Raw genomic sequence first — 25,159 nt, forward strand, 5'->3', positions numbered from 1 at the left:
CACTGAAGACCATAACCCTGACACTGATGAGATGAACACACACAGGCACAAAGAAATAAGCAAGGAAGACATCAGCTATAATCTGGAGCAGTACCAATAATAAAGTCTGTCCTCAGATACATTAGTTGACCTTTTTAATGTCTAAATAATTTGGATCCTGTCCTTTTGACTCTAGACCTGTGAAGGGAAGTGAGGCAGAGAGAAGTTGAGAAGGAGGACAGGGTCTCACCACGGGTGGTCATGACCTTCATTTGCAAAATCAGCCAGAACTCTCCACCTTTGCAATCCAGTTGAGGTAGTGTTCAGCACCAAAGATGGGGTTTCATATCTGCCACCATTCTGTATTTATCACTGCAGAGGAAATGAAAATTCAATAATGAGCAACATACCCTGTAGCCTTGGAGCTAATTACGCATCTTTCTTCACAAAGTAAGTGGAAAACACACGAGCTTGGAAGATATCCATGGAGCAATTAAACATGCGCTTGTCAACATGTCACAAATACTGTGTTTTTACAGTTGAAATGAAAACACAAAATGCCATCTGATTGAACTTCAGAATAATTAGCACATCACAGCACTAAACTACGACAAGTACCTGTCAACAGCTATCAGCGCAGCAATGACATTTTCCACTGCGAATAATAATGTCATTTTCCACTTTTGAATAGTAATGCTATTTTTTGTCTTTTGAAAAAGCAGCATTGTTTAACGCAGATACAAATATATCCTCCGTAAAACAAGATTTCATTCTGCTAAGTTAACACTCAAACAAAATTATTTCATAGGTTTCGTAACCAAAGCTCTAATTCCACATGCAAAAGCAAACGAAGCTCTAATTCCACATAGCTGCTGGAGGGGGAGGAGGATGCTGCTTGTGGGACGCTGCTTTTGTTAGCCAATGCCTATGTACTTCCAGAATGCTTTGTTTGCATGCCAAGCTGCATAACCAGGAACGCTCTGGACTTGTACTAAATCGGTGGTTTCTTGTAGGAAACACACCAATATAAAAATATATCAGAAAGTCAGGTACCCTGGGTGATTTTCAGCAATTTTCAGGCAAGTTAATAATGACAGCTCTGCTGTGCTCCTCGAGTAGCATGTTAAGAGAAAGAAAAGAAAAAAAAATTTTCTGTAAAGTTTATTGAAGTTATAAACTTTCCTATTAGACTGTTTTCTGTAAACAAATTGGTTATAAATAGATGCGATTTAAAATGCATGTTGAATTGCACAGACTGGCAAGTACAGTCTCACCCTCTTTGGGTGGCTGAGTACAATTTTATGCTTGCTGACTATGACTTTAATTAACAAGTCACATGAGCTTAGACCGTTTGGTCTTTAGAGTCCATTAAAAGAAAAAAATGACTCTTACTGGCCACACCAAACTAACAATCCTACAAAGACAAGTTTTGAAAGAAAGGCTGGAAGAAATCAGTGTAGGGTCAGCCTTGGGTACTGACCGTGGGGCAGGACTGGGCAGGAGTCAGATCCCCTCTCTGGTGTAGATGACAGCAAAATCAGTATGTTGATTTGCCTGACTGAGGATGTGGTTTTCCTATTTGCAGCACACTGCCGCTGTCCTCTCTTCCAGCTCTGCCTGGGCTCTGAAAAGATCCACACAGCAGAGTGAAGCACGAAGCAGAGATACTGACGTTAGCTTTGAGAGCCTCAGACCTGGGTGCTGGCAGCGGTATAGCCACACTGGCTGAGCATGCTGCCCAGCCTGAGGAGCGGGGGTAATTTAGAGGGGGCTGGGTATTTTCTGCATGATGCTCTGTTGTGACATATCATTCTGCCTTACATGAGAGGTAAATCAATTCCTGTAGCTGTTCCTAACTTGGCTTGTCTGCCCACCAGAATGACAGCTTTTAATGCCAGCTGGAATCAAGTTGGTGCCATCACAACAAAAATTCTCTATTTATATTAACAGGATTAAGTAACTGATCCACGGAGATGGCTCATCCTCACTTAGAGCACAGAAACCCACCTCCACTGAAATATGTATCATTATATCACAGTCCAGAGCAGTCAGTTCTGCCAAGGCTTCACATCCCCTGGGGTGGGATCTGTCTTGTCTTTAGCCATTTAAAAGGTAGGTGTTTATCTCAAGTGGTAGCTTCTGCTATAACCTGTGGAAAGATACCAGTATCTCCAACAGCAAGACATCTCACCTGTCTTAGACACTTGCATCTGCATTTTCCAAATTGTGCAGAGAGACAGGATGACCTAGAAATTTGGACTGCTATTGGCACTGTCATATGCCAAGCCCAACTTGGGTCTTGGCTGACACTGGAATAGTAACATAAATAAAACAAGAATCTGCATTGTGTTTAAATGGCTTCCACTTCTGACTCACCTCAGTGTGAGAGAAGCCCTCTCCCAACTGTGTAAGTTTTATACCACTTGTGCCACTGAAAGAAAAAGCAGTTTTGCAGTAGAAAATATGAGTCTCAGTATGACGTTCTACTAAATGACATCATCCTCTGACTATTCGCTGTCAAGTTTGGTGATTAGGAATGGCCGTGTATCAGGTGGGTGCAGCTGGTTCTCTGTGCCAAACTTCCACGTGGTGTAAAATTCAGATAAAATTATTTAGAATGTAACAACAAAGATCTTCAAGGGCAAGATATATCTCTCAGTCTCTATCCCCTTGAGCGCTAATCTACAAATCTCTACACTTCCACCCACCAGAAGGAAAGGGCCAAATGCTACCAAAAGACTGTATCTGTGGGATTTTGGGATCAACAGCAAGTATCAGAAGAAATCACAATGAAACAAGCTGCTGAAATTTCCACCAACTCTCCATAAAGCTGCAACATCCACAGAATTTCTGCAGAGACTGAGCTGCTGATATGGTTGCCTGCCCTGCAGCCTGGTATCCCAGAACAGAAATGATCAGCCCCATCTGTGAACACCACCACCATCTCTTTGAAGCTGTGGGGCAGGGCCATCATCTCCTTAACTCCAAGTTAACAAGAAAACTACCACCTGTCCCTTGGTTGAGTGGTAGGAAACCACTCAAGAATGAGAACCTCTGCTCTACCATAGACATGCTGATTACAGATGGGGCCTTCATTGCAAGCAGTAGATATTTCCTATTTGGTTTTTATTTTAGAGCAATGCAGATTTAGAGACTCAATGCTTTATGGAGGCAAGAAACTTGTGTGGAAGAGCTTTCAAACAAAACAACTACTGAGCCATCAGGCCATGGAGACACAGTCATTCTGGCTCTAGATAGCCCACCCACGCTATCCTGGAGCTGCAAAGAGTTGGTAAGACTGTTCAGGCTAAATAGTTGTCTTCCAAACCACTATGAACTAGAAGACAGAGTAAGTCTCCCTTAAAATGAAAATTACAAGTGGATGCACAAGGGGAATTCAAGAAGAAAATTCCCACTTCACCAGGTATTTTTAGGCACCTGTCTGGAAGTGAAATAGGCTGAGCTGATCTGTTAGACTAGTTCTGTCACCAAAAGGGTTGATCCTACTGTCCTCTGCTCCCACCCCATCACTCCCTCCACTGCTCATCTGGCTGCTTGATGAGCCTTTTCAGTCCTTAGACAATTAACATGGGGGAGGGAAAAAAGGCAGAACACAGCTTCCTGTTAACAATTTGTATTTTTCATTATTTCAATTCTTAACCTCTTTTTTGTTTTGGTGGGTTTTTTCCTCTTTCAGGAATAGTCTTGAGAAAGAAGGAGAGAAGGACCAAAAAGAAAATCCACCAGACTGAATAACAAGTGAACACAGGGCTGGCCAGGAAGAACTTCTTTCTCCAAACATGCACGCTGGCAGTGAGCTCAGTAGGGAACTGAGTTTGCAGTTTCCAGTACAATTCACCCTCCAGAGACAATTATTATAATCCTTCTAGGTCCATGGTGGTTGATGTTGACAACCACAGCAGACACACGGGGGATTCCCTGGCAGCCACGTACAAGAGCATCTGCACATAGAGGCAGGGTTATAACTCTCTTGGCTGAAAATTCTTAGGCTGGATAATGCCATTTTTGCATGCCAGCTCACAGCACCACTGGAGGAGAACGATACTCTTTAGCGACAGTGCAAACGTACCTTGCAACATCTGCACTTAGGTCACAACAACCCCAGGCAACGCTACAGGCTGGGGGAAGAGTGGCTGGAAAGCTGCCTGGCAGAAAAGGACCTGGGGATGTTGGTCAGTAGGCAGCTGAATATGAGCCAGCAGCGTGCCCAGGTGGCCAAGGCGGCCAACAGCATCCTGGCTTGTATCAGGAATAGTGTGGCCAGCAGGACTAGGGAAACAATCATCCCCATGTACTCGGCACTGGTGAGGTCACACCTCAAGTACTGTGTTTGGTTTTGGGCCCCTCACTACAAGAAAGACATTGAGGTGCTGGAGCATGTCCAGAGAAGGGCAATGAAGCTGGTGAAGGGTCTACAGACCAGGTGTTATGAGAAGCGGCTGAGGGAACTGGGGTTGTTTACCCTGCAGAAAAAGAGGCTGAGGAGGGGAGACCTAATCACTCTCTACAACTACCTGAAAGGAGGTTGTAGCCAGGTGGGTGTTGGTCTCTTCTCCCAAGTAACAAGCGATAGGACAAGAGGAAATGGCCTCAAGTTGTGCCAGGGGAGGTTTAGATTGGATATTAGGAAAAATTTCTTCACCAAAAGGGTTGTCAAGCATTGGGACAGGCTGCCCAGGGAAGCGGTTGAGCCACCATCCCTGGAGGTATTTAGATGTGTAGATGTGGTGCTTAGGGACATGGTTTAGTGGTTGGACTTGGCAGTGCTAGGTTAACAGTTGGACTTGATGATCTTAAAGGTCTTTTCCAACCTAAACAATTCTATGATTCTATCTGTGCCATACCAGAACGACTCCAAATGGAAACAAACCACCTTGCATGTAAGCTGCCAGGCTAACAGTGAATCTCATAGGAAGCAAATCTTTTGTAAACTCAAACACTTCACTAAAAAATGCTTCATTTTATACTTAAAAGAAAAAGCCTTGTCAGTATTACATGTTGGAGATTTGATGAAAGATGACATTTAAACCAACTTAGTTCAATATTCAAAAAATCCTGGGAGGATATTTAATTAAATTTCAATATAATTTGCACAGGTTTAGTTTAAGTTCATGCCTTATTACTTCAGGCTGCTTGCTGAGAATCTAAAAGATAAGCTCTTGTCTCGGTTGAGAGAGGCTGAAAGGTGGGCTCTCCCGTGGCAATGTCCCAGCTTGGGAAGTTCACTGCTGCCCCTCGGAAGTGGAAAGTGAAGATGCCATCTGAGGGACAGAAAGGTCTGAGCAGACTGGAGGTGTCTCTGGGGAACAGGCCCAAGTAGAAACCTTTGTGGTTCAGCTGTCACATCAGCTCCCTCCAACTCATCCCCACGGCAGAGAGCATGGCAGAACTTGGGAGTGGAAAGCTTTGAGGCATGGAAAGTTTGAGCCTCAGAAAGACCAAAGAATTATAAATCCATTTTGGAAGGCTTGAACAAACCAGACCCCAAGGAGGGTAATACTAAGCATGAAGAGCCTAATGCCATAGTTCCCTTTAATGTGATATCCTGTTTCCCAGGATAAGATGATTAGTTAAAGGTTATATAAAAACAAAACCAAAAAAACCTCAATACATTAAATATACAGAGTGATGCTTCCTGTAGGTTCTCCTCCCCCGCAAGCTTCCAGCACTCAGTGGTTTAAGGGTATCCTGCATCCTAAGCTAAAGCTAGATCATTATTTTACTAACCTCCCACCCTGCACGAATACAATTAATGTCTTTTTCAACATAGGTGTATTTTTAGACTATAACATCCTGTGGCAGTGACTTCCATTTAGTTATGCGTAAGGAAGACTGAGGTTTTCTTTTGCATTGACTGATTTAGCTGTAGCTCTTGTTTGGTGAGAAATAGTGAATCATTGCTCCTTGTTTGCCTTTCCCACAAGTTTGATGGTCTTAGGACTGCTAAAGACCTGTGCCAGGAGAACTCCCCAAGACAAGTCTAAAAGAGCAAAAACTTGGTAAAGAAACAAAGGGAGAAGAGAGAAAGAGAAGCAGATTAAAGCAAAAGTAAATATGTATCAACGCAGAGTTTTAAAGCTCTGTGAGATTTAAATATGACTCGGTACCATTCTTCTTGTTCTAAGAAAATCAGTAGCATCTCACTTTTCCTGAGTGCATCTCTTTTCTTCTGTCTAATTTGTAGGAGGCAGCATGTCTAAAACAGAGACACCACTTTAAGGTGCTCTGTGGCAACTTCCCCACCAGTTTTCTTTTCAGGTTGCTTTGATTTCCACCATGACTTTACCTTCAAAGGTACTTCAGAGCATACCCAGCTGATGGTTCACGTACACGTCCCCAGCCTAGTCAAGAGTCTAGCTCTTGCTTTGACACACATTTTTCATTTTTAGCTTCCTCAATTGAAAGGCACGCAGGCACAAACTCTGACATATTTCTCATCTCATGTCGCAGCCTAACGACTGTGCTTTAATTGGTCCAAGGCATTAAACTGAGCCCAATAGCTGTTTGAGTACAGAGCCTCAGCTCACATACATTTTCCATTGTTTTCTTTTAATGTTGTACATCAGATAGCAGAAAAATAAACATAGGTTGATACCCGTCTGTCAGACTCATTAAAATAACACGTTTAAAGGGGTTAGCAGCATCTCTGCTTCGTTTCCTCCCCTGGCCCTGCAGTAAGAGCTGCTCAGAGTGGTCCTGAGGTGAGGTTATCTGCAGAGATAGCCCCAAGAGGCTGCCTTCACCCATGCCAGTCCTGGGACAGGTTCTACCCACTAAATGTCCTCCAGAAATAACCCACAAGTCCAGCATTGAAGCCCCCAGGGAGCATGCTCATCTCACACACCTTTCTGCTCTTCCTGAGCTGACCCTGCTCCAACACGTCCCTTCAAGGGGAGCTTCCCACCATGCACAGGAGCCATAGCACGGCCCGTGAACCATGGGATGGAGAGGTGGAGCCAAGAGAGATCAGCGGATCGGCCAAGGGCACCACAGATTCCTGGCCCAGCCTCCACAAATGCTCCACCACGTTGGGTCAAGCAGATGGCACATGGCACGTACTTGGGATAGAACTACGATGGCCATTACTCAGCCTATCTGAATGAGAAGCTAATGATGAAGTGGGAGAAATGACAGCTCCATGGCAGGAGGGAAGTAAAGTCTGCTGCTGGAAGGAAACTTTTTGAAACACCACATTTCCTCCCTCAGTTTGACACGTGCTCAACGTGGCAGCACTTGGGAGCACAGGAACAAGGTGTAGAAATAGGGACTTTCAGCCCATGTGGTCAACAACCATCTCTCACTCCTTGCGAAGCACTGAGCCCCCCGTGCTCCCCAGCAGCCTTGAGGGGCCAGGCTGGGAGCAAATCGAACCCCCGACAGGCAGGCACCCGAGCTCAGGGGCAGATTGAGGGGTAGGCACCAGCCTGATTTTAGGGCATCCAGATCCGTGACTCCTGCCAGAGCTCTGGGAGACACATGACACTCGGGACTCGCAAGCTGTAAAATCCCGCTCAGCTAAGTTGAGGTTCTTTTTAATTAGAGAAAACACTGCCCTAAGAAAAAGCAAACACCTGTGTAATTGGTATTATGCATCTGACTTCAGCTACCAAAAAGAAACCTTGAGGAATCTCATATAAGCTATAAATGTGCAATAAACAGAAGTTTTGGTGTGTGGTGTTGGAGTGACCAATGCAAGTTTAACAGTTTAATGCAAACATAAACCATTAATTTAAGGCCGTTATTTTTAGCAGCCATAGAGCTAAGGGAGAAACGGTGCTATCAGAGCCAAGAAAAACACAAACAAGGATGGTGCGAGTCTCTCTGCATCCCCCTTGCCTCTGCCACTGCAGTGCTGACCTGCCGTGCCCTCTGCCGCACGTGGCTCCATCACAGCCTCCCTGCACCTCAGGGAAAGTTACTACAAATTGTGAGCTTTTATTTGCAGATACGCTGGTGGTTTTGGGACAACCAGGCTCCTCACAAGAGGCGGTTACGCTACAACACTAAACAGCCTTCGCTTAATGTCATGCAGTTTCTCTCTCTGGGACCTTCCTTCCTTCCATGACGTAGCAACACCAAAGTGTCACCCAAGGGAAAATCTGCCTGGAGAGACCTTGAGTAGTCCTATCCCACAATCCACACATATATATCTCTCTCTCTACCTAAATGCATGTGTGTATGTGTTTATATATATATAAAAAACAGAGCAGAATCCTCAGAGTGGAAAGACCAACTCCAGGTCAAACCCAAATGCAAGTCACTGCTTTTGTTTGCCTCGCATCACACCACACAGCACACATGCATTTCTCATTGTGGGTGGTATTGCCTGTCAATTTACGCTGACATTAAAAGGGAAATCAGATCTTTAGGCTAAATGTGTTACCATTCGTTTTGGAAAGCAAGCAATAGGCAGAGCTTGATTTACTCTGCTTAACCTAGAGTAAAACCTATTATCAGGAAAAGAAGTGCTCGCTGAGACAAGTTTATACGGAAGAAAGAAGCAGCTGGATTTTAGCAGCAAATTTGTCACTATGTGCCCAGGTCAGCTCCCATTAAAGTCTAAAGATGGGGACGGACATTTGTGTGGGCCCGCAGTGGCTAGCTGCAGCAGGGGATGGGCTCAGTAGCAGAGGATGCTATATGGAGGAGTCTGGCCACCCTGGCAGGTACCTGATGGTCAGCCAAGGTGGTGGGGCAGGTCAGGAGTCACCAGTGGTCCTGAGCAAGGCCACACAGCTTTGCCAGGGAAAGGAAAGCCTTCTCTCTCTGTCCTGATATATGTGTGTCAGCTTAGTTTGTGATTTTAAGAGGTAAAAAAGCTGTGGGAGAACTTCAGACAAGTCTGTAACTAGGAAGATTTAACAGGAAAGGAGAGGTACAAAAGGCAATTGAATGAGAAAGGAATCATATGTGGAAAGTCAAAGTCTGCCCATCAGAACACGGGTCAGGAGCATTTGGCAAATAAAAGGAAGACGAACATATAACTTTACCCAACATAAAAAGAAAAAAACCCCAGCAATCCAGCAGACCTCTGCCTGGAGCATGGGAGCAGAACAAGAGTGGTGGAAACAGGGCCCATGCAGGGGGGAAGTGAGTCCCTGAAACGAAGTGACTCCCCAGGTCCCTGCAGGAGGTGCAGCTGCTCCCCCACCGAGGTGCGATTCACCCACGGGCAGCGTCCTGCAGCCCCACGCAGCAGCTTCTGTGGTGGGGTGAGTCCTTACAGGCAAGCCGGACCTTGGCCACATGGGGCAAGGCCTGGGAGCCCACAGGCCGTGCCTTTCACTGGGACAAAAAGGTGGATCGGCAGGTCACGGGCATCTTGCCTCAACAGAGGCAACTATTCCTCTGGGTGCCAGCAGTAAGTCCCCAGGCACGGCACTCTGCCCACACTGCCTGTGAGACGCCTGGCCCTGAGGCCTCGCAGTCTCTCAGAATAATGCCATCCCTCACCTCCGAAAGGGCAGCTTTCACCCAGCTGGGGAGGGAGAGGAGTGTCCCCCTGAGGGCACCCAGCAGCATCCATCTGTCCGTCCCCCGCCCTTCAGCAACAAGCACTTTCCAGATACACCTTTGGGGTCGGTCACAATATCCCAGCCAGGCAAAGCAAAGCGTGTGGTTCAGATCCGTGGGCTCCCACAAGCCCCGCAGGATGGGCCCAGCCAAAAGGTGGCCCATCACTGCACAGGCCCTCCCGTGTTTCCCAAGCTCAGCGGTCTCTGGGGAGGGCTCTTGAACATGCACACCCCCCCGCTCCAAGCCCTCTGCTGCTCCCCTCACAGACAACATCGCAGCTTCTGCCCTGCACTTTGCCTTCACCTTTCCCCACCACATGATGCCTTCCCGACCTCACTGATAAATGCCCGAGCCCCCGCTCCACTGCCACCTCCCTGTCGGCAGCCCCCAACCACAATCCAGTGCTTCTGGGACAGAAATCTTTCAGGGCCCCTTTACTGTTTTGTGCATGGAGAAGGGAGGCTTGTGGTGTGGCAGATCCCTTGGTACCTTCTTTTCTGTTTTTTTTTTAGGTTTGGTTTATCTTTGGAGGCCAAATAGGCCTTGGCAAGAAAGCAGTCTCACACCACCCCATGCAGAGGACAGCTGAGCAATCAGAAAAGCAGGTCATCAAAGAGAAAGGGCTTCTCAAACTTCACTCTCGGCAAAGCTGCCATTTTACCACAAACATTTACACCATATTTTGACATGAAAGGAGTCTATCAAGTGTTGATAGATTTATGTAACAGATTCTGCCATCTGGCCCCTTCTTCACGCTCTTGTGTTGGCACGACGTGCACCAGCAGCACACAGCCACGGCTTTTCCCCTACAGCCATCCACCAGCTGCCACGCGGCATCATGGAGTGACGGACGTGCCACGGTGGCACAGCCAGAGACACGATCGTTAGCAAGCTTTACGAGCGCAAGGTCTTCCCACAAGGCACAGCAAGACACCTGCCCTACCGTGAAACCTCCAGCGTTCATGACATCTTCAGGAGATCCACCTCCTCTAGAACTGGTCCTGCCCCATCGTACGGCTCTATGACGAGAGAATCTCCTGCACTGGGACTCTGGGCAGGCAGCAGGTCTCGAAGGAGGAAAGGCAGGATGCAAGTTTGAGTACAAGGCTTAGAGGAAAGTTAGGATTGCTCCAACAACTCAGTGAAACTCTACCAATTCCCCACTGAAGTCTGTGAAATTTGCTGTCTGCATGTTTATCTGTAATACCTGAAGATCATTCTCACTCACACTCTGGTAAAATAATAACTAATATGAGCTGAATATAAATACCATTTATTACATTTTCTAGTATATACTTCCAAAGCATGCATTACCAAATGTATTTTTAATTTGATATAAACATTAAAAGTACTTTGCTTTGGCATTTAATACATCCTTATGGGATGTTATCATATACTATGTATCTCTATCATCATGCACAGATGACAAAGAAATACACACCAGAAAATATTTTTCTTCCAGAGAAAGAAAAAAGCCCTACAATAAAAAGCTTCCCAGTTTTAAATTTGAAGTAAAAATAGAAGTAATGAAAACCAACAACTACTGAATTGTGAAGTCAGTAGGGTAAAAATGCACATTATTAATGATGACATGACCCACAGGAACAGATACATGTAGGTCCAATCTTGCAAAGCCAAGCTAGTACATGCCTTTATTCCCTACGCTCCAGGATCTGACTTCCTTACATACTTATTTAAAAATAATGCTGCTATCCATGTCCTTAAATATGAACAGCTACACTGCCGAACAGCTCAGCAACCCGTACTCCTGGGTTTTCAGAAGTTAAATAGATGGCAGCTAGTGCAAAGAGTGGAAGGTTGGTTTCCTAGTTCAGTCCTTATTTTTAACTATGTCCTTCTCATATGTTTAACATGCAAAAAAAAAAAAAAAAAAAGCACTTAAAAATCACCCCAAACCCTCTTTCTCAGGGAAGTACCTACCTTCAAAATTCAAGACTGAAACAAATCACAGCTGGGTTTATGAAGGTGCCCTCTTCTGGCCTTTAAAAAACCCCTTCTCTTGCTGTCACCTGGTTTCTTTGCTTCGAAGAAGTACCAAAATGAGCATCTGATTGTGCATCTTCCATTTATTTAATAAATTGGCCAGAAAAATACCACCACAGACTGTTCTTGATACCATACAAAAAGTTTAAAAATCCTTCAGTTACATATGAGTTTAGAAAAATAACTTACAGTACTATTCTAGAAATCCCAGTAGAAATACATGAATTTGTTACCAGGTAGAAATTTAGGCATAAGGCATTTTGCCCAGAGGGCTGCAGAATTTACCCCCTGTTCACACCGCACTACTAAATTCCTAAGAACCATTTAATAAAAGTAATCCGAACCTTTCTGCTAAAACAGAGGGAAATGAAAAAACAGATCAAAACCCACATTCATTTCCACTACAATGAGACATTTTTACCATTTCTTGATAAATATGTATGCAGTTTATCCAAAACCGGAGAAATATTCAAGAATTTGTTATTTTTTTATGGAAACCTCTGTTTTAAAATTATTGGTTTTTTAATTAAATATAAACCAAAGCACACATGGAACTAAATACAGCTTTTAGGCCATATCTACATAGATTCTTCACTGTTGGTTTTTGGAGGTTGGGGAGGTGTTAGTTGCTTGTCTGTTTTGGGGGAGGTGTTGTTTGGTTGTTGTTTTTTTTGATTCTACAGGTTCACTAATCTGAAGGAAAATCACAATAATGCTGTATTCAAATTGGCCAATTTAGACCTGAAATGGTGCAGCGCACGATAGCTCACCTGGAAAGGAAGAATTTATTCCAACTGAATAAAGTTGCACAGAGCTCTTGGAAGTATAATTCATTCCAAAGTGAAATTCTGTCTGTGCCAAATTTGATTAATTATCATCACATAAGCTGCAAGATAAAGCTAAGATCACATCTGTGTTATATGCAGTTATTACTGTCAGGGGAAAAAAACCCACAAACCCTTTCTGTATAACAAGGCCTTAATAAAAAGGATTTTTCTTGTCTCACCAAGGAGAAATTTTTCACAAATAAGTTTCTCTAAAATAAAAAGTCACAATGAAGTCAGTTTGGAAGCCAAGAAATATGGTACTAAACTTTTTCCCAAGGCTACCTTCTTCCTCATGATCAAGCATGTAGATACAATTTTCCTTCCACAGACATGTGAGCTGGCAAAATGCGTGTTCATGAGGAGACCTTGCAATTGCTGTGTTATAACCTAGAACACAGAGGGACTATACAGTTATCTGAACTTCTGGTAATATTCTTCAGTTCGGAAGTTCTTTGTTCAGGTAAGAAACTAGAGAGGAACAAAACCAAACTAAAACAGTTGTTGTCCAGCTGTGCTAGCAGTTCTTCCATCACTGCCCACCAGACAATGCAGGCTTTAGGCTATGACTTCATGAAAGCATTTGTTCAATGCCCTGCTAAATAACAGCTCCATAGTCAATATTCCCATTGCGTTGCTAATTGCCAGCCAATCACCGCAAGTGACCGACTCCAACAGTGCTCTTCTCCTTAGGATGAGGGAACACTCTGGCTAAGATGTACACCTTTCTGCAGACACCCGAGGATGACTTCTCTCAAAACCTTTCTTCTGAATTGCACAAGTCAGGCACTGCGATGAAAGTCAGTCTCTGGCAATTACAAGAATGGGGGTCTTTAACCTCAGCATCCAGCCTGAAGGGTATTTTCACCAGAACGCTTAGTCACAGACAGAGTGGTGAATACCTTAAGAGAAAGGAGAAAAAAAAAAAAAAAAAACAACCCAAAAAACCCACAATTTAGTATGGCCAGAATGAAATTTCTCTTCTAGAAGATCAGCTTGGGCATAATGCTCAAAACCGCTGCCATTTCTTAAAGTAATAAAATAATATTGAAAAACATACATTTGAAATCCTTTCCACTAAATAGCATTCAGGCATACAAATACCCTTTGTTCTCTTCATTTACCTTATGGTCTTCCTTTTACAGTGGAAAAGAAAGAATTAAGGCAATCACATGGATTTCTATCACCTTTTATCTTAACGCTCCTAAGTTTTTACAGTGGGAACGAGCTCAGCAATAATAAACTGCGGTCTGTACACCTAATGAATAAGTGTCTCTATGGCTCAAAGATAACTTCACTTTCCTAACAAAGTTAACACAAGGCTACAGCATTGGAGAGAACATAAATTTTGCCTCTGTACCTTTCTAGATATAATAGAAATGTGGAACTGATTGCTGATGCAGGTATTACGTCTGGGAGTTGTATTCTCTGGACAATAGCTAAGAAACAATTAGTACATCTAGTTTGAAAAAGTCCAATCTTTACTACTTTCAAGTCACATTAAAGAAAACAACATTTTCAAGAATAATTATTATAAAATTAAAAGGTATCAAAATTCAAGAAGAAAAATTCTACAAACCCTTGTTTAATATTAGAACTTTACTATGCAAATACTTGCATAGTTTTGCATAGATACAATAGAGAAAGGAAAAAAGGAAATCAAACCCACTTCTATCTAAATGGTTCAAAGTTGCAATAATTAGCTATCATCAAAGCCATCTCTCAGGAAGAATAAACTTAGCACAGAATAAAGTATATACACATTTCAGTTATGCAAATAACACTGAAGTATCTAAAGATAATGGGGATCTGAAAGCCCTACAGTTCTCTAAGCAGAAGCTTTGCTGCATTAAGGCTGCTAGCAGCTCTTCAGAGAGCCACATCAATAAATGATATACCTCTCCACTTTCTATAAGCATGTAAAGCATTACGCACAAATCAGGAAGACAAATGCATGTCTAATATAGATGGCAGAAGAACAGCAATATATTTAAACTATCATGCCTGGCTTGAGACAGAGTTTCTAACTCTTTGGTTCTGATCCACAGACTGATAACATATGGGAATCTTCATTTATTATTATTTCACTTTGAAAGACAAAGATTAAAAAGCCCCAAATTTATCTGCTTTCTTCTTAGCCCAACTGGGTGTGCTAGCCGGTTCCAGAGGCTGCAGGGACCACACAACTCTCTAACTTCAGTAATTGGATAATTATTGGAAACATGAGGGTTTTTTTGACAGGATTCAAGTAAAGACAAAACCTTAGATCCAATGGCTGGAAAGCCATCATTAGCTAACTTGAAGAATCACCCCAGCTTTCAGAACACGCTTTCTCTTAACCACAGATGCTTGATTATACATGCCTGTATTTCAAGGAGCGCAGCACAGTCCAGGCTGAGAGGTAATTCTCTGTAAGGCTGAGGTCCTATCAACTCTGTGCTCGTCATTATTTGTATTTTGCCTCGCAAGTTCTATTCAGAACTCATGTTTTCTGCCAAATAAAATGCTGCTCTAATAAGAGAAGTGAAATCTGGCTCTAATTTGAAAGCAGTGAGAAATGGGGCTCTCAGTCTCATGGGAGTGTCTTTGAGCAATGATTTAGTACTAACACCAGGGAAGATGTCAGCATTTGACCCTGCAACACTGTCCCTTTCCTGCTCAGATCAGACTTCATTTTCCTTAGTTTTTACATGGATGTAAGGTAAAAATAACACCGATATTATCCATCATTCTGTTCATGCAGATATGCACAGTCCTCACAAATTCCGAACATTTTTTAAGCATTTTTTTAATCAGAGTGTACCATCTTGCACTTTGATTTTTGTTTACTGCTTAAGAGATTAAATTAAGTAACAGGCATAAAAAACCTTTTGAAGACTGGCACTAAAAATGATTGCTGTTCCCTGGAGCTTTTAAATAGTGTATTTCTCCTGAGCCAACTTCTTCCTCCCCCACTCAAACAAATACAATTATCTGAAATTACCTCCCTAAATTATGTCTAACCATGATTCTATTCAGTTTCAATTTTAGCAGCTCAGATGTCCAGAATAAATTATGACTATCATCCTCTCTTCACACTGCATATGCTAATATCCCACTTGAGTTCACAGGTTTGAATGCCTCACTCAGAGTTCCCCCTCCACAGGGCCCCTGGTAAGATAAGGACCAGCAACCCCTCTTCAAGGGCTTTCAAGAACACCATTAGATGATACTACAGAAAAAAATCCAACAGAATCTCTATTGTGGATGCTTTGAAGATGATTCATATTGCTAGCAGTTCATTCCATTAATAGGGCTGTTATTATATCGCTTATACTGTATCACTTTGGAAACACAAAAGAAGAGAAGCAGACTTCACTCCTGCAGACCACCATCCTGGTGCTCTCTGTTAAACTTTGTAGCTAACACATGCAGGTAAAAACACAGATTCTGTACAAAGACTTACAAAGGTGATACACAGCTTTTGCAGGGATCCTCAGCTCATATAAGTGGTCGTAATACTAATAAAATAGGGGGAGCATCTCTGATTTATACCTGCGAGGAGCTGTCCCCCATCCACTAGAGAAAATTAAGCTCTTCATTAAAGAGGAGCAACAAGACAAACACAGGAAAAAAGATGGTTGTGTGGCCTCATGCACTTCACTTCAAAAGTAAAGTACTACAGAGTAAAGGAGAGTTCTTTAAAAGGGTAGAATTTAACAGAGATAATTGTCACATAGCTGGTCCCCTTCTATAGCACCAGTTGATAAGCCTGTACACACATCTAAAAAAAATTAGCTTTGACAACCATTTTAGCAGAAACAGTATTTGAAGCCTTCATAAACAGATCTCTGAGTGGGAGTAAAATTCTGTACTTCCCAGTAGAGGGAGCACTGGATTAGGGGAGACCATAAACACAAATGAACATACTAAAAAAAAAATAAATCCCAGATTAAAACCAGATAATTTCCTGTCCTTCCCTCCCCTCTACTTCCCCCCAGATTTGGATCTCTTTAATAGAGCTCTCCTATTCAGATTCCCAACACCTTACCCCAGAATGCTACGAAAGCTGGGCTATGAGGTAACTTCATATACAAACCTCTGCACAGACGGGATGAATTCCTATGGTGCTGTCCAGCTGTTCTTTTGTCATCCCACATTTAATAGCAGCTGCAAACCCTTGGGTGACTTCTCCAGCATTTGGACCAAGGACATGGAAACCAATGACTCTCTCCTAAATACCAAAGATAATCAAATACAAGCACAGTCATACATTCAGTTCTCTTTAGACATGTAAGGTTTTCTTACTCAGAGTATATAATTTCATCAGTTCACAAAACATACTGCAAATTCACGTAACCACACAAATGTGAACTACCATTAGCACCAACAGAAGGGAGATAGCGGGTATAAATTTTGTTCTCCCTCTGAAAAGATTCAGCTAGGAACTCAAGAATCAGCCTTATTACAAAGTTTTGTGCAGGAGTCCTCTGTTTACATCAACAGCACACAAAGTTAACACATACCATGATCTATGTTTGATTATACCGTATGTCCAAATTGCAAACATGCATTTAAATTTTATTCAGGCAACCTATTCCACTCCTTTCAACAGACCGCTTGCCTAAGTCAAGGTGAGCACCTTGCACAAAGGTTTGCAACACCAGGGCCTGTTCTGGGTGGGTACACGGTGTGTTTCTATGGAGGAACTTTCAGTTTGATGGTTGCTTGCAGGAAAGGGCCACAAGCTAAAGGTTTGGCTAACACATGTGGCAAGAGGTGCATTGTAACTAAACTGACAATGACTCTTGTTGCAGCATTCACTGTCATTGGGAGATAATTACCAACTAGCAAAAACACACTGAAAGACACCCAGTTACAAGGAAGATACTATTACTTTACAGTTCTCATCTGTACTACTGTTCAACCGAGCATGTATCCTCAGCAAACGCTCAACAGAACAAGCTGTACTGACTTGATTCGCTTTTCTTAAAGGAAAGCTTGCTTCTCTATGAAAAGCAAGTCTCCTTTAGCAAATGCCAACTGCTGTGGGCTTCAGTAGGTTTCAGGGCATTGATCAGGTTTTGCTGAGCATAGATGTAGCCTAGATGGGTGTCAAAAGTTATCTGCTCCTGCCGCTAAATATCACATATAAGGGAGTGTGGATACCCAGTACACTGCGATGTTATTTTTCTTTCAGTAAGCCTGAGGACTGAGACTTACCACAGGGTTTATTCAAATAAGAAAAGCTATAATTAGGTAATAGCTGAAATGGAATTATCCTTATTTTCCTTTAAAAATATGTACATATGTAAAAATAAAACCATAGTAATAAAACTGGGGTAAACTACAGTTTTAAATAGTTACTGAACAAAGTTTTCATCTAGGGTAAACTTTCAACTCTACCTCTAAAGGCTTAAACACGTTCCCAATTTTCAGGACAAGAAATGGAAACAAATTAATCAAACACTTTAAATCACCACTCAACCTTTTCATTTTCCTAAGTAACTTTGGATTAGGAACATAACCATGGGTTCTGAAACAGCTTCCACACTACTGCAAACTCCTCCACAAACAGGAGATGGGCAAAACCAGACAGGTTTGCAAATTTTACAAAATGGTGATACAATGCTTAGAGAGACTGCAGTAAGATAAATCTGTATTAATTAAGATGAATCATATTATTAAAATCACCTAAGTTTTTATTAAACAGATGATGATCATTCAGAGGCGGGCATATCAATTCTTTTGACCAATTAGTAATATGTCTTGTGCTTCAGCAGGTACTGTACATTTTCATAGCCAGGAAGTTTTACCCTACTCCAAGGATAATCCTGGCATTATCACCCTAAATGAGATCTGTGCAGGCAAGATACATTAATCCAGTTAGAATGATCTCAAGAGTTTTATAGACACGTGTGGATTTGCAGAGTTGTGATGGTTCCCAAGTGATCTCAATTTCAGAAAGAACAATCTCCCAGAAAAGAATGTCCCAGTTTGGGGAGGGGAGAATAAGATAAACAGGTAAGACTTCTAACCATTTTTATGTGCATTGATTCACCCACTTTTCAAATTTAATGAAATGTCTTAGAGCTCTCTACTTCTTATTTTACATATATGAAAAAGGTACCATATAGCAAAGGCAACGGAGGAATATCGTACTTAAGGGCCATTTTTGTATAAACAAAAGTATTATATCACTACAGAAATTTATTAAATTTTAAAAGGTAAAAAATATTTAAATTTATTTTTTATTTCTAAAAATAACCTATTTATAGCTGTGGTATCAACTGTACCTACAATGAACACATAGCAGCTGTTTTCCCTGGAAGGAAAGATGCACTTACGTTATCCTGAATATTGCAAATTATCTTTGCATAGCATTTGTTGTTGTCTCTGGATGGCACAGTCCATTCCAATGGCCAGAAATGACTATGGTACACCTGGAAATACAACACAGGATAAAAAAAAAAAAAAAAAAAAAAAAGTTGTGTATTTTCACAGCACAGAGCATGACCTTCCAAAAACTACCAGATTATCTTAAATTTGCCTTGTCTGCCTCCAAAGGCGGAGCTTTACTACTGATTACAATTGCTTTTGGAAATCACACATGTAAAAATTTTCAACAATAGCGATGCAGCACAAGGGTGAACCGTTAACTAATAACTCTTCATTAGCAATCAGCCATGCACGTAGAATTTGCAACACTTGAAATTCAGGTGGGGCTCTTCCTCCTTGACAAAACAAGCACTAGTGTCATCCAATAATTAAAAAAAAAAAAAAAAAAGAAGCCATAAGTGTATTAGACTTCCAGGACGCAGTTCACCATGCTCTCATTAAGCTAGATCAATACAAGCTTCTCTCACGAAAGGCTATATTGTCTCTGGGTCTACCCAGGATGAAGGCAAAAATATTTCTCAGAGCAGAAAAGGGAAGAAATGGCCTCAGAGTCTGGGTTTAGGAGATATGAGGGCATGGGTTTTTTGCATGCTCTCTTAGATTATGTATCACTGCAAAATAGAAAGTACATTAAAAAAAACCAACACATTTTACTGTCTGCCCCAGCCAACATCACTGGACAGATTCTTAACTGCAGATAAGGCTGCTCGTCCACCTGTACTAGCATGTATCTCAGAAAATGATGGGGTGTTTTGAGGCACAGTTCTACCCAGAACTCTCAACAGCTCCCACTATAAGCTAACCTCAGATTGATTATTGTTTGAAAGAAGTTTTTAATTGATCACAACTCCAGTAAAAATATGTCATTTCACAAACTAGGAGAGATGGCTCAATGCTTGCAATATTAATGGGGTTACAAAGCATTTATAAGCATCACTATCTGAAACTGAAATTTAACAGGTCTGAACGACAGATGCAACTCAATCCTACTGAAGCTTGCAAAAGCAAAAGCCAATACAGTGACATGATAAAAGAGGTCAGAATAAACTAAATTAGGGCTTAGTCAGAACACAAATGCTTCTAGATGCACATTTTCAAAAATGGTTTTGAAAATGAAAAGTGCATTTTCCACAAAGAAGGGTCCAGTGTTTCACATGTAGTGGCAATAATTTGACCCAATAACAAAAAATTTGCTGCATATATGCAGACTTCATGGGGAGAACAGAATTTAAACCCCTGCCCTGTAGTCAGGTTAACAGTACTTCATGCACTGCCATTTTAAGTTGTATTTACTTCTTTTCTCCACAGTCCAAGTCAAAAAATATAATTGACAAAGCTAAGAGGGGGAGACAAGTTCTCAACTTTATAAGCCACCACTTATCTGCTTATTTCCCCAAATAATGCTTCTCAGGTGATCTTCATGGGACATAAAAGTGCAGTTTATTGTCAGACCTCCTCTCACGTTTTCTGTATGTGGTCTGTATAATATTTTGGAAGAACAGCCTCAGGCACTAAGTACTTGCATATATCTAATTTCACTCTTGACCAGCAGTCCCAGTGAAAGAAAAGAGAACACTCAAGTGAGTAAAATTAAGCACATATCTCCTTGCATAGTCAAAATAAATAGGAAAAATGTGCATAATATTTGGCTTTATAAAGTAAAAATCACCAAGGCAAGGAATTTGCCACACTGTAGCTACAAAAAGCTGCAATTTGACATTAAAACCAATGTATTGCTTCCAACACATACTCAGCTTTAATTTATCCTGAGTATTTATAGACACAAATAAACCTTTTTTTTTTAAACCAAATATTCCACCTTCAAACCCTGTTTGCCAAAGATAGAACATATTTGCAGCTAGAGCTATTGGCACTGGGTACAATTTTTATAACATGTCTAGGAACTGCCAAGGAAGATAAAAATGTACCTAGTCACCTCCTGCCCTTACATCAGAGCACAGAATGCTGTTTTAATTGACTCTTAACATTATTTTAAATTACAAATTGGGAACATCAAATCCAGATGAAATGAAGGCATTTACCTCAATGTTTTCCTCCCCAAACTTCTCCACTGCAGTCTCTTCAGAATACCCACAGGCTCCATACTCCAGAGGAGTGAATACAGTGGTTGGAACATTCACATAGTCACACTGCATGGCATTCAAAACAAACAAAAAAAGCCCCACCACATAACATCAGTAATAAAATCAGCACAATGGGTAAAAATTCAGCAGTCTGAAATTCAGACAGGAAGAAAAGCTGGATTATTCATAATTCTGAAAGCTACTTTTTTTTTTTAAATAAAAAAAATTGTTTTAAATTAAGCCACAGTTTTGGTATTGTCCCTCTCAGAGGCATTAATTAGAGCAAGAACAGAAAGAGAGTTTAAAGTCATGCTGACATTACTATGCATAGATTAAAAGGAAGAGGAAATTCAGTGCCCTGCTTTAAAATGTTCCAGATCACAGGTTGCACTGAAGATAAAAAGTAGACTGTTCGACTGCTTCTACAGTGCATACTACAAAGACAAAAGCACCATCCTAAAACCATCATCTTTTTATCACCTGTGGCCTAGGAGATGCCAAAGAACCAAAGACATTAACTGCAGACATTTGGAGGCACAGCTAGAACTAGAGCTGATACTGCGTGCCTGATCACATATCATGAAAGCAAAACACTGACCCCCAACTTCACTGGAGCTTTAGAGTGTTCTAGAGGCTCACCTCTGGGCATCTTTCTTACACTTGACCACCCTCACTGTAAAGAAGTTTTTTCTTATGTTTAAATGGAGTTTTCCTGTGCTGCAGTTTGAACCCATTGTCCCTTGTCCTTGCACTTTACACCATTAAAAAGAGTCTGGCTCCATCTTCTTTACTCTCTACTATAAGGTAGGAAGACACATTGATATAAGACCCTCCCAAGTCATCTCTTCTGCAGGGTATAAAAAGTCCCAGCTGTCTCATGTGTCAGATGCTCCAGTCCCTTAATCATACTCACTGCCCGTTGCTGGACTTACCCTAGTATGTCCATGTCCTTCTTGTACTGGGGAGCCCCAAACTGGACACAAAATCCATACCTATCTCACCAGTGCCAAGTGGAGGGGAAAAGGTCACTTCCCTCCACCTGCTAGCAGCGCTTTGCCAGGATGTATCTGCAGGAAGCAGTCTAGGATGCCACTGGCCACCTTTGCCATGAGAGTATGTTGCTGGCTCACTGTCAACTTGCCCCCCAGACCCTCCAGAACCTTCTCTGTCTTCCTGGTAGTGGGTCCTCAGCCTGTACTGGTGCATGGGGTTACACCTCCCCAGGTGCAGGACTTTGCAATTCTCCTTGCAATTCTCCTTGAGATTCCTCTCAGCCCATTTCTCCAGCCTGACACAGTCTCTCTGAGTGACCACATAACCATCTGGTGCATCAGTCACCCCGCTCTAGTTTTGTATCATCTGCAAACTTGCTGAGGGTGCACCCTGTCTCATCATCCAAATCATTAATGGAGATGTTACACAGTACTGGACCAAGGATCCAGCTCTGTGGCACACCACCAGTGACTGGCCTCCAGCTGGTCTTTGTAATGCTGGTCACAGCCCTTTAAGCCTGGCAGTTCAGCTGCTTTTCAGTCTACCTCAGTGCCCACTTATCTAGTCTGTGCTTCATTGGTTCATCTAAGAGAACGTTACGGGAGACAGCGTCAAAAGCCTTACTAGAGTCAAAGTAAACAACATCCACTGCCCACCAAATCAGTCATTCTGTCATACAAGGCCAGCAGGCTGGTCAACATGTTAAATTTCTACTAATTTTACTTTCTATGGATTTCAACTCTAATTAATTTCATTTGTGACTGAGGATCAACTAAGATTCTGCTTACTATTCTTTCCCCACCTATCCGTAACACTTCATTATGTTTCATACAATCACCCAGACTTGTTATAACAGCAATGTAAGTCAGCTTCCCATCTAAGTAGTTACTCATTTCTTGGATTCACTGAAAGGAGATGATGCTTTCTTTGGCAGCATAAGGATTTTCATACCTTGAGAGACAGTTATCGGGCATAAAATGTAAATTAAGACATATCCATAGTATTGCAGCAAGAAAAAAATTCTGGCTCCAGCTACGGTTTTCTTAAACTTTGCCTGGCTGATGTAATGACATTATACACACTGATTCAGGATTCTGTTACCGCAATACCTGCTGACCTAAAATAAATGACTCAATCAAGCTCTAAATCTGACTGACAGCTGAACTTGATATGAATACAGCAGGCTCTGAAGGAGAAAAATCTTTATGCTTAAGAAGGTAAGACAAGCACCCAGAGGGATGGTGCTTGGATACCAGTTCTTTAAAGGCACTCTCCTTTCCTCCTGGTTTAAAGATAAGGTGTAAATGAGTACCCATGTTACTCTTATTTGGACTAGCATACCTTGGCTGAAACCTACAATTGCACTAGTGTGGAACGTAAACACTGAATTGATGAATTCAACATCTCAGGTGAAGTATGTGCTGACTTACTGGTACATTTGATCTTCCTTTATGTCTATATTCAATTATAAGCAGAACTACATATTACATTGAAAACATATGGATGAGAAGTGAAAAAATTAGTGGAAATAACATTGGAAATGAAGAGCATCACAAGTCCCTTTCATGCTCTCTTTAGAGTAGGTAGGTTTAGTAAACTGCCTACAAATTAAAGCATTTAATTGAATGATTGCTGACTTTTAGGGAAGGTGATAGAGCTAAAAACAAGTTCAATAATCTCAGCTGATTTTATTATCATTATACTCTGAGAGAAAAATAAAACCTCTTAATAGGAAAAAAAGAGACTACCGCTTAATCCATAAGATATTAATTTCATCCTACACAATTAGCAGAACATATCTGCAGTAATATCTTTGCAAGCGGAAAATTAAAGTGATCATCAAAGCTAATCCTTAAAAGCCTACTCAGTTTTCCATAAATGAGCAGACTTGCACTCTGCACTTAGAAGTAGAGCAATGACAGTGTTTAGTGGCAACTGGTTCCTTACCTTAGTGGTTGCCCCAGCATAAAGCCTTTGAACTAACAATCTTCCTGCCTGGATTGCCACTGGTGTGAGTTCCAGCTTGTCCTGCAGTATATCTCCAACAGCATAGATATATGGCACGTTTGTTTGCTCCTCATCATTGACAGGAATTTTTCCTGTTCTGCAATTTGATTTAAAAAGAAAAAAAGATGTAAGTATTCTGCTGTGAATACTAGAGGTGTAAATAACCTTGCAGGAGTTAGGCCCTTTAGCTTTCAGAGAAAGACAGGTATTTGAAGTATGAGGGAAAGAAGTCACATTCACAATCTTACAATCTTAGCAAGAATGTAATGTAGTGCAAATTTGTCCAAAACTATAGGAATTTACACACTGGATAAGGAGGTAGCCCATGAAGTTGTGATTCATCTCCTGAATCAATTCTTTGCTGAGGCACAAATCCTTTCCTCAAATACCCTCTGCTACCAGCTGAGCTGTGTATTGGGAAGTGACAAGAAGAGACATTCTCCCACTGGAGCTGTAGACAAAAGAATCTCCACTACTGAAATTCCAGTCCAGTGGCTGAAGCAGTTTCTATAAACTTACCCTTCAGGCTTCTACACAGAGCCAGGTCAAGCTGTTGGACACCCTACTTAAGGGACAGCCAGCAAGCTTTTTAGCATGAAGCGTACTGAGCTAATGGAAGTTTTTAATTATTCATATTTCCTACTTAATAAATGAAATTGTGTAGCACTCACTGCAGGAAACACATGTGACAGGGAAACCTAATCAGACAGGCACAGAAACAGTCACACAGTCACTTGAGGGACCAGTGGCGATTCCTGTATTAAAATCCAACTTTCTCAATTTTGCTCTTGTTAACAAACGCACAGTTTATGCTAATAATTTTATAGTTCATTCTATTAAGCTAGTAATAGGTGTCCTGAAGTCAGAAAGATGTATACTGTTCTACATGACAACACAGGTCCGCCAATTCTGAGTGGACCAAAATTTCCACTTATTTAGAACACTGCAACAGTTCCCTTCAGCAACCTAAGTCACTATGTTCTTATATAAGCTGCCCTCTGTTCTCCCACAGGCTACCATGTCAAGTTCATGGTCCTGCATCTTGTCTTCAAAGGGAACATTGTCTAGGCCCCACATGCCTAGAAGATGTTTTAGTTACCAACATTGAAAACGTTACCCATGGCTCCACTCCCCGGTGCAACCTCACTACATTAAACATGAAACACTCCTCTAAAGGAGACAGATTATTTCCAAGGGTTGCTCTAAGGCAAGAAATAAACTTCTCCAAAACCTAAAGCACATCACCAACTCTAACCACGAATTTAAGGATTACTACTTTGACCTTGTATTTTAAAATAAACACATAGTAGCATTGACATTAAAAATGTCAACAAAACCCACCACACTATGAAC

General features: G+C 41.7%; 1 protein-coding gene across 5 annotated transcripts in view; it reads right to left on the reverse strand.

The window, feature by feature from the left end:
• Positions 1 to 229: 229 nt before the first annotated feature.
• Positions 230 to 25,159, reverse strand: part of TXNRD1 (thioredoxin reductase 1) — a 53,373-nt gene continuing 28,443 nt past the window's right edge. For 3 of the 5 annotated variants that reach the window (XM_054813607.1, XM_054813612.1, XM_054813611.1), the window contains 5 exons: positions 23,747 to 23,903; positions 20,765 to 20,872; positions 18,671 to 18,766; positions 16,423 to 16,557; positions 11,584 to 13,246 (listed from right to left, as the gene is read on the reverse strand). In XM_054813607.1, the coding sequence (XP_054669582.1) occupies positions 13,184 to 13,246; positions 16,423 to 16,557; positions 18,671 to 18,766; positions 20,765 to 20,872; positions 23,747 to 23,903 (559 nt within the window). In that variant the 3' untranslated portion in view covers positions 11,584 to 13,183. Of the gene's footprint in view, positions 352 to 11,583; positions 13,247 to 16,422; positions 16,558 to 18,670; positions 18,767 to 18,795; positions 20,263 to 20,764; positions 20,873 to 23,746; positions 23,904 to 25,159 lie in introns of those variants that run through there. The other 2 variants (XM_054813608.1, XM_054813610.1) reach the window with 2 other exon arrangements.

This window comes from Grus americana, chromosome 1 (genome assembly GCF_028858705.1).
Source record: "Grus americana isolate bGruAme1 chromosome 1, bGruAme1.mat, whole genome shotgun sequence".
NCBI lineage: Eukaryota > Metazoa > Chordata > Aves > Gruiformes > Gruidae > Grus > Grus americana.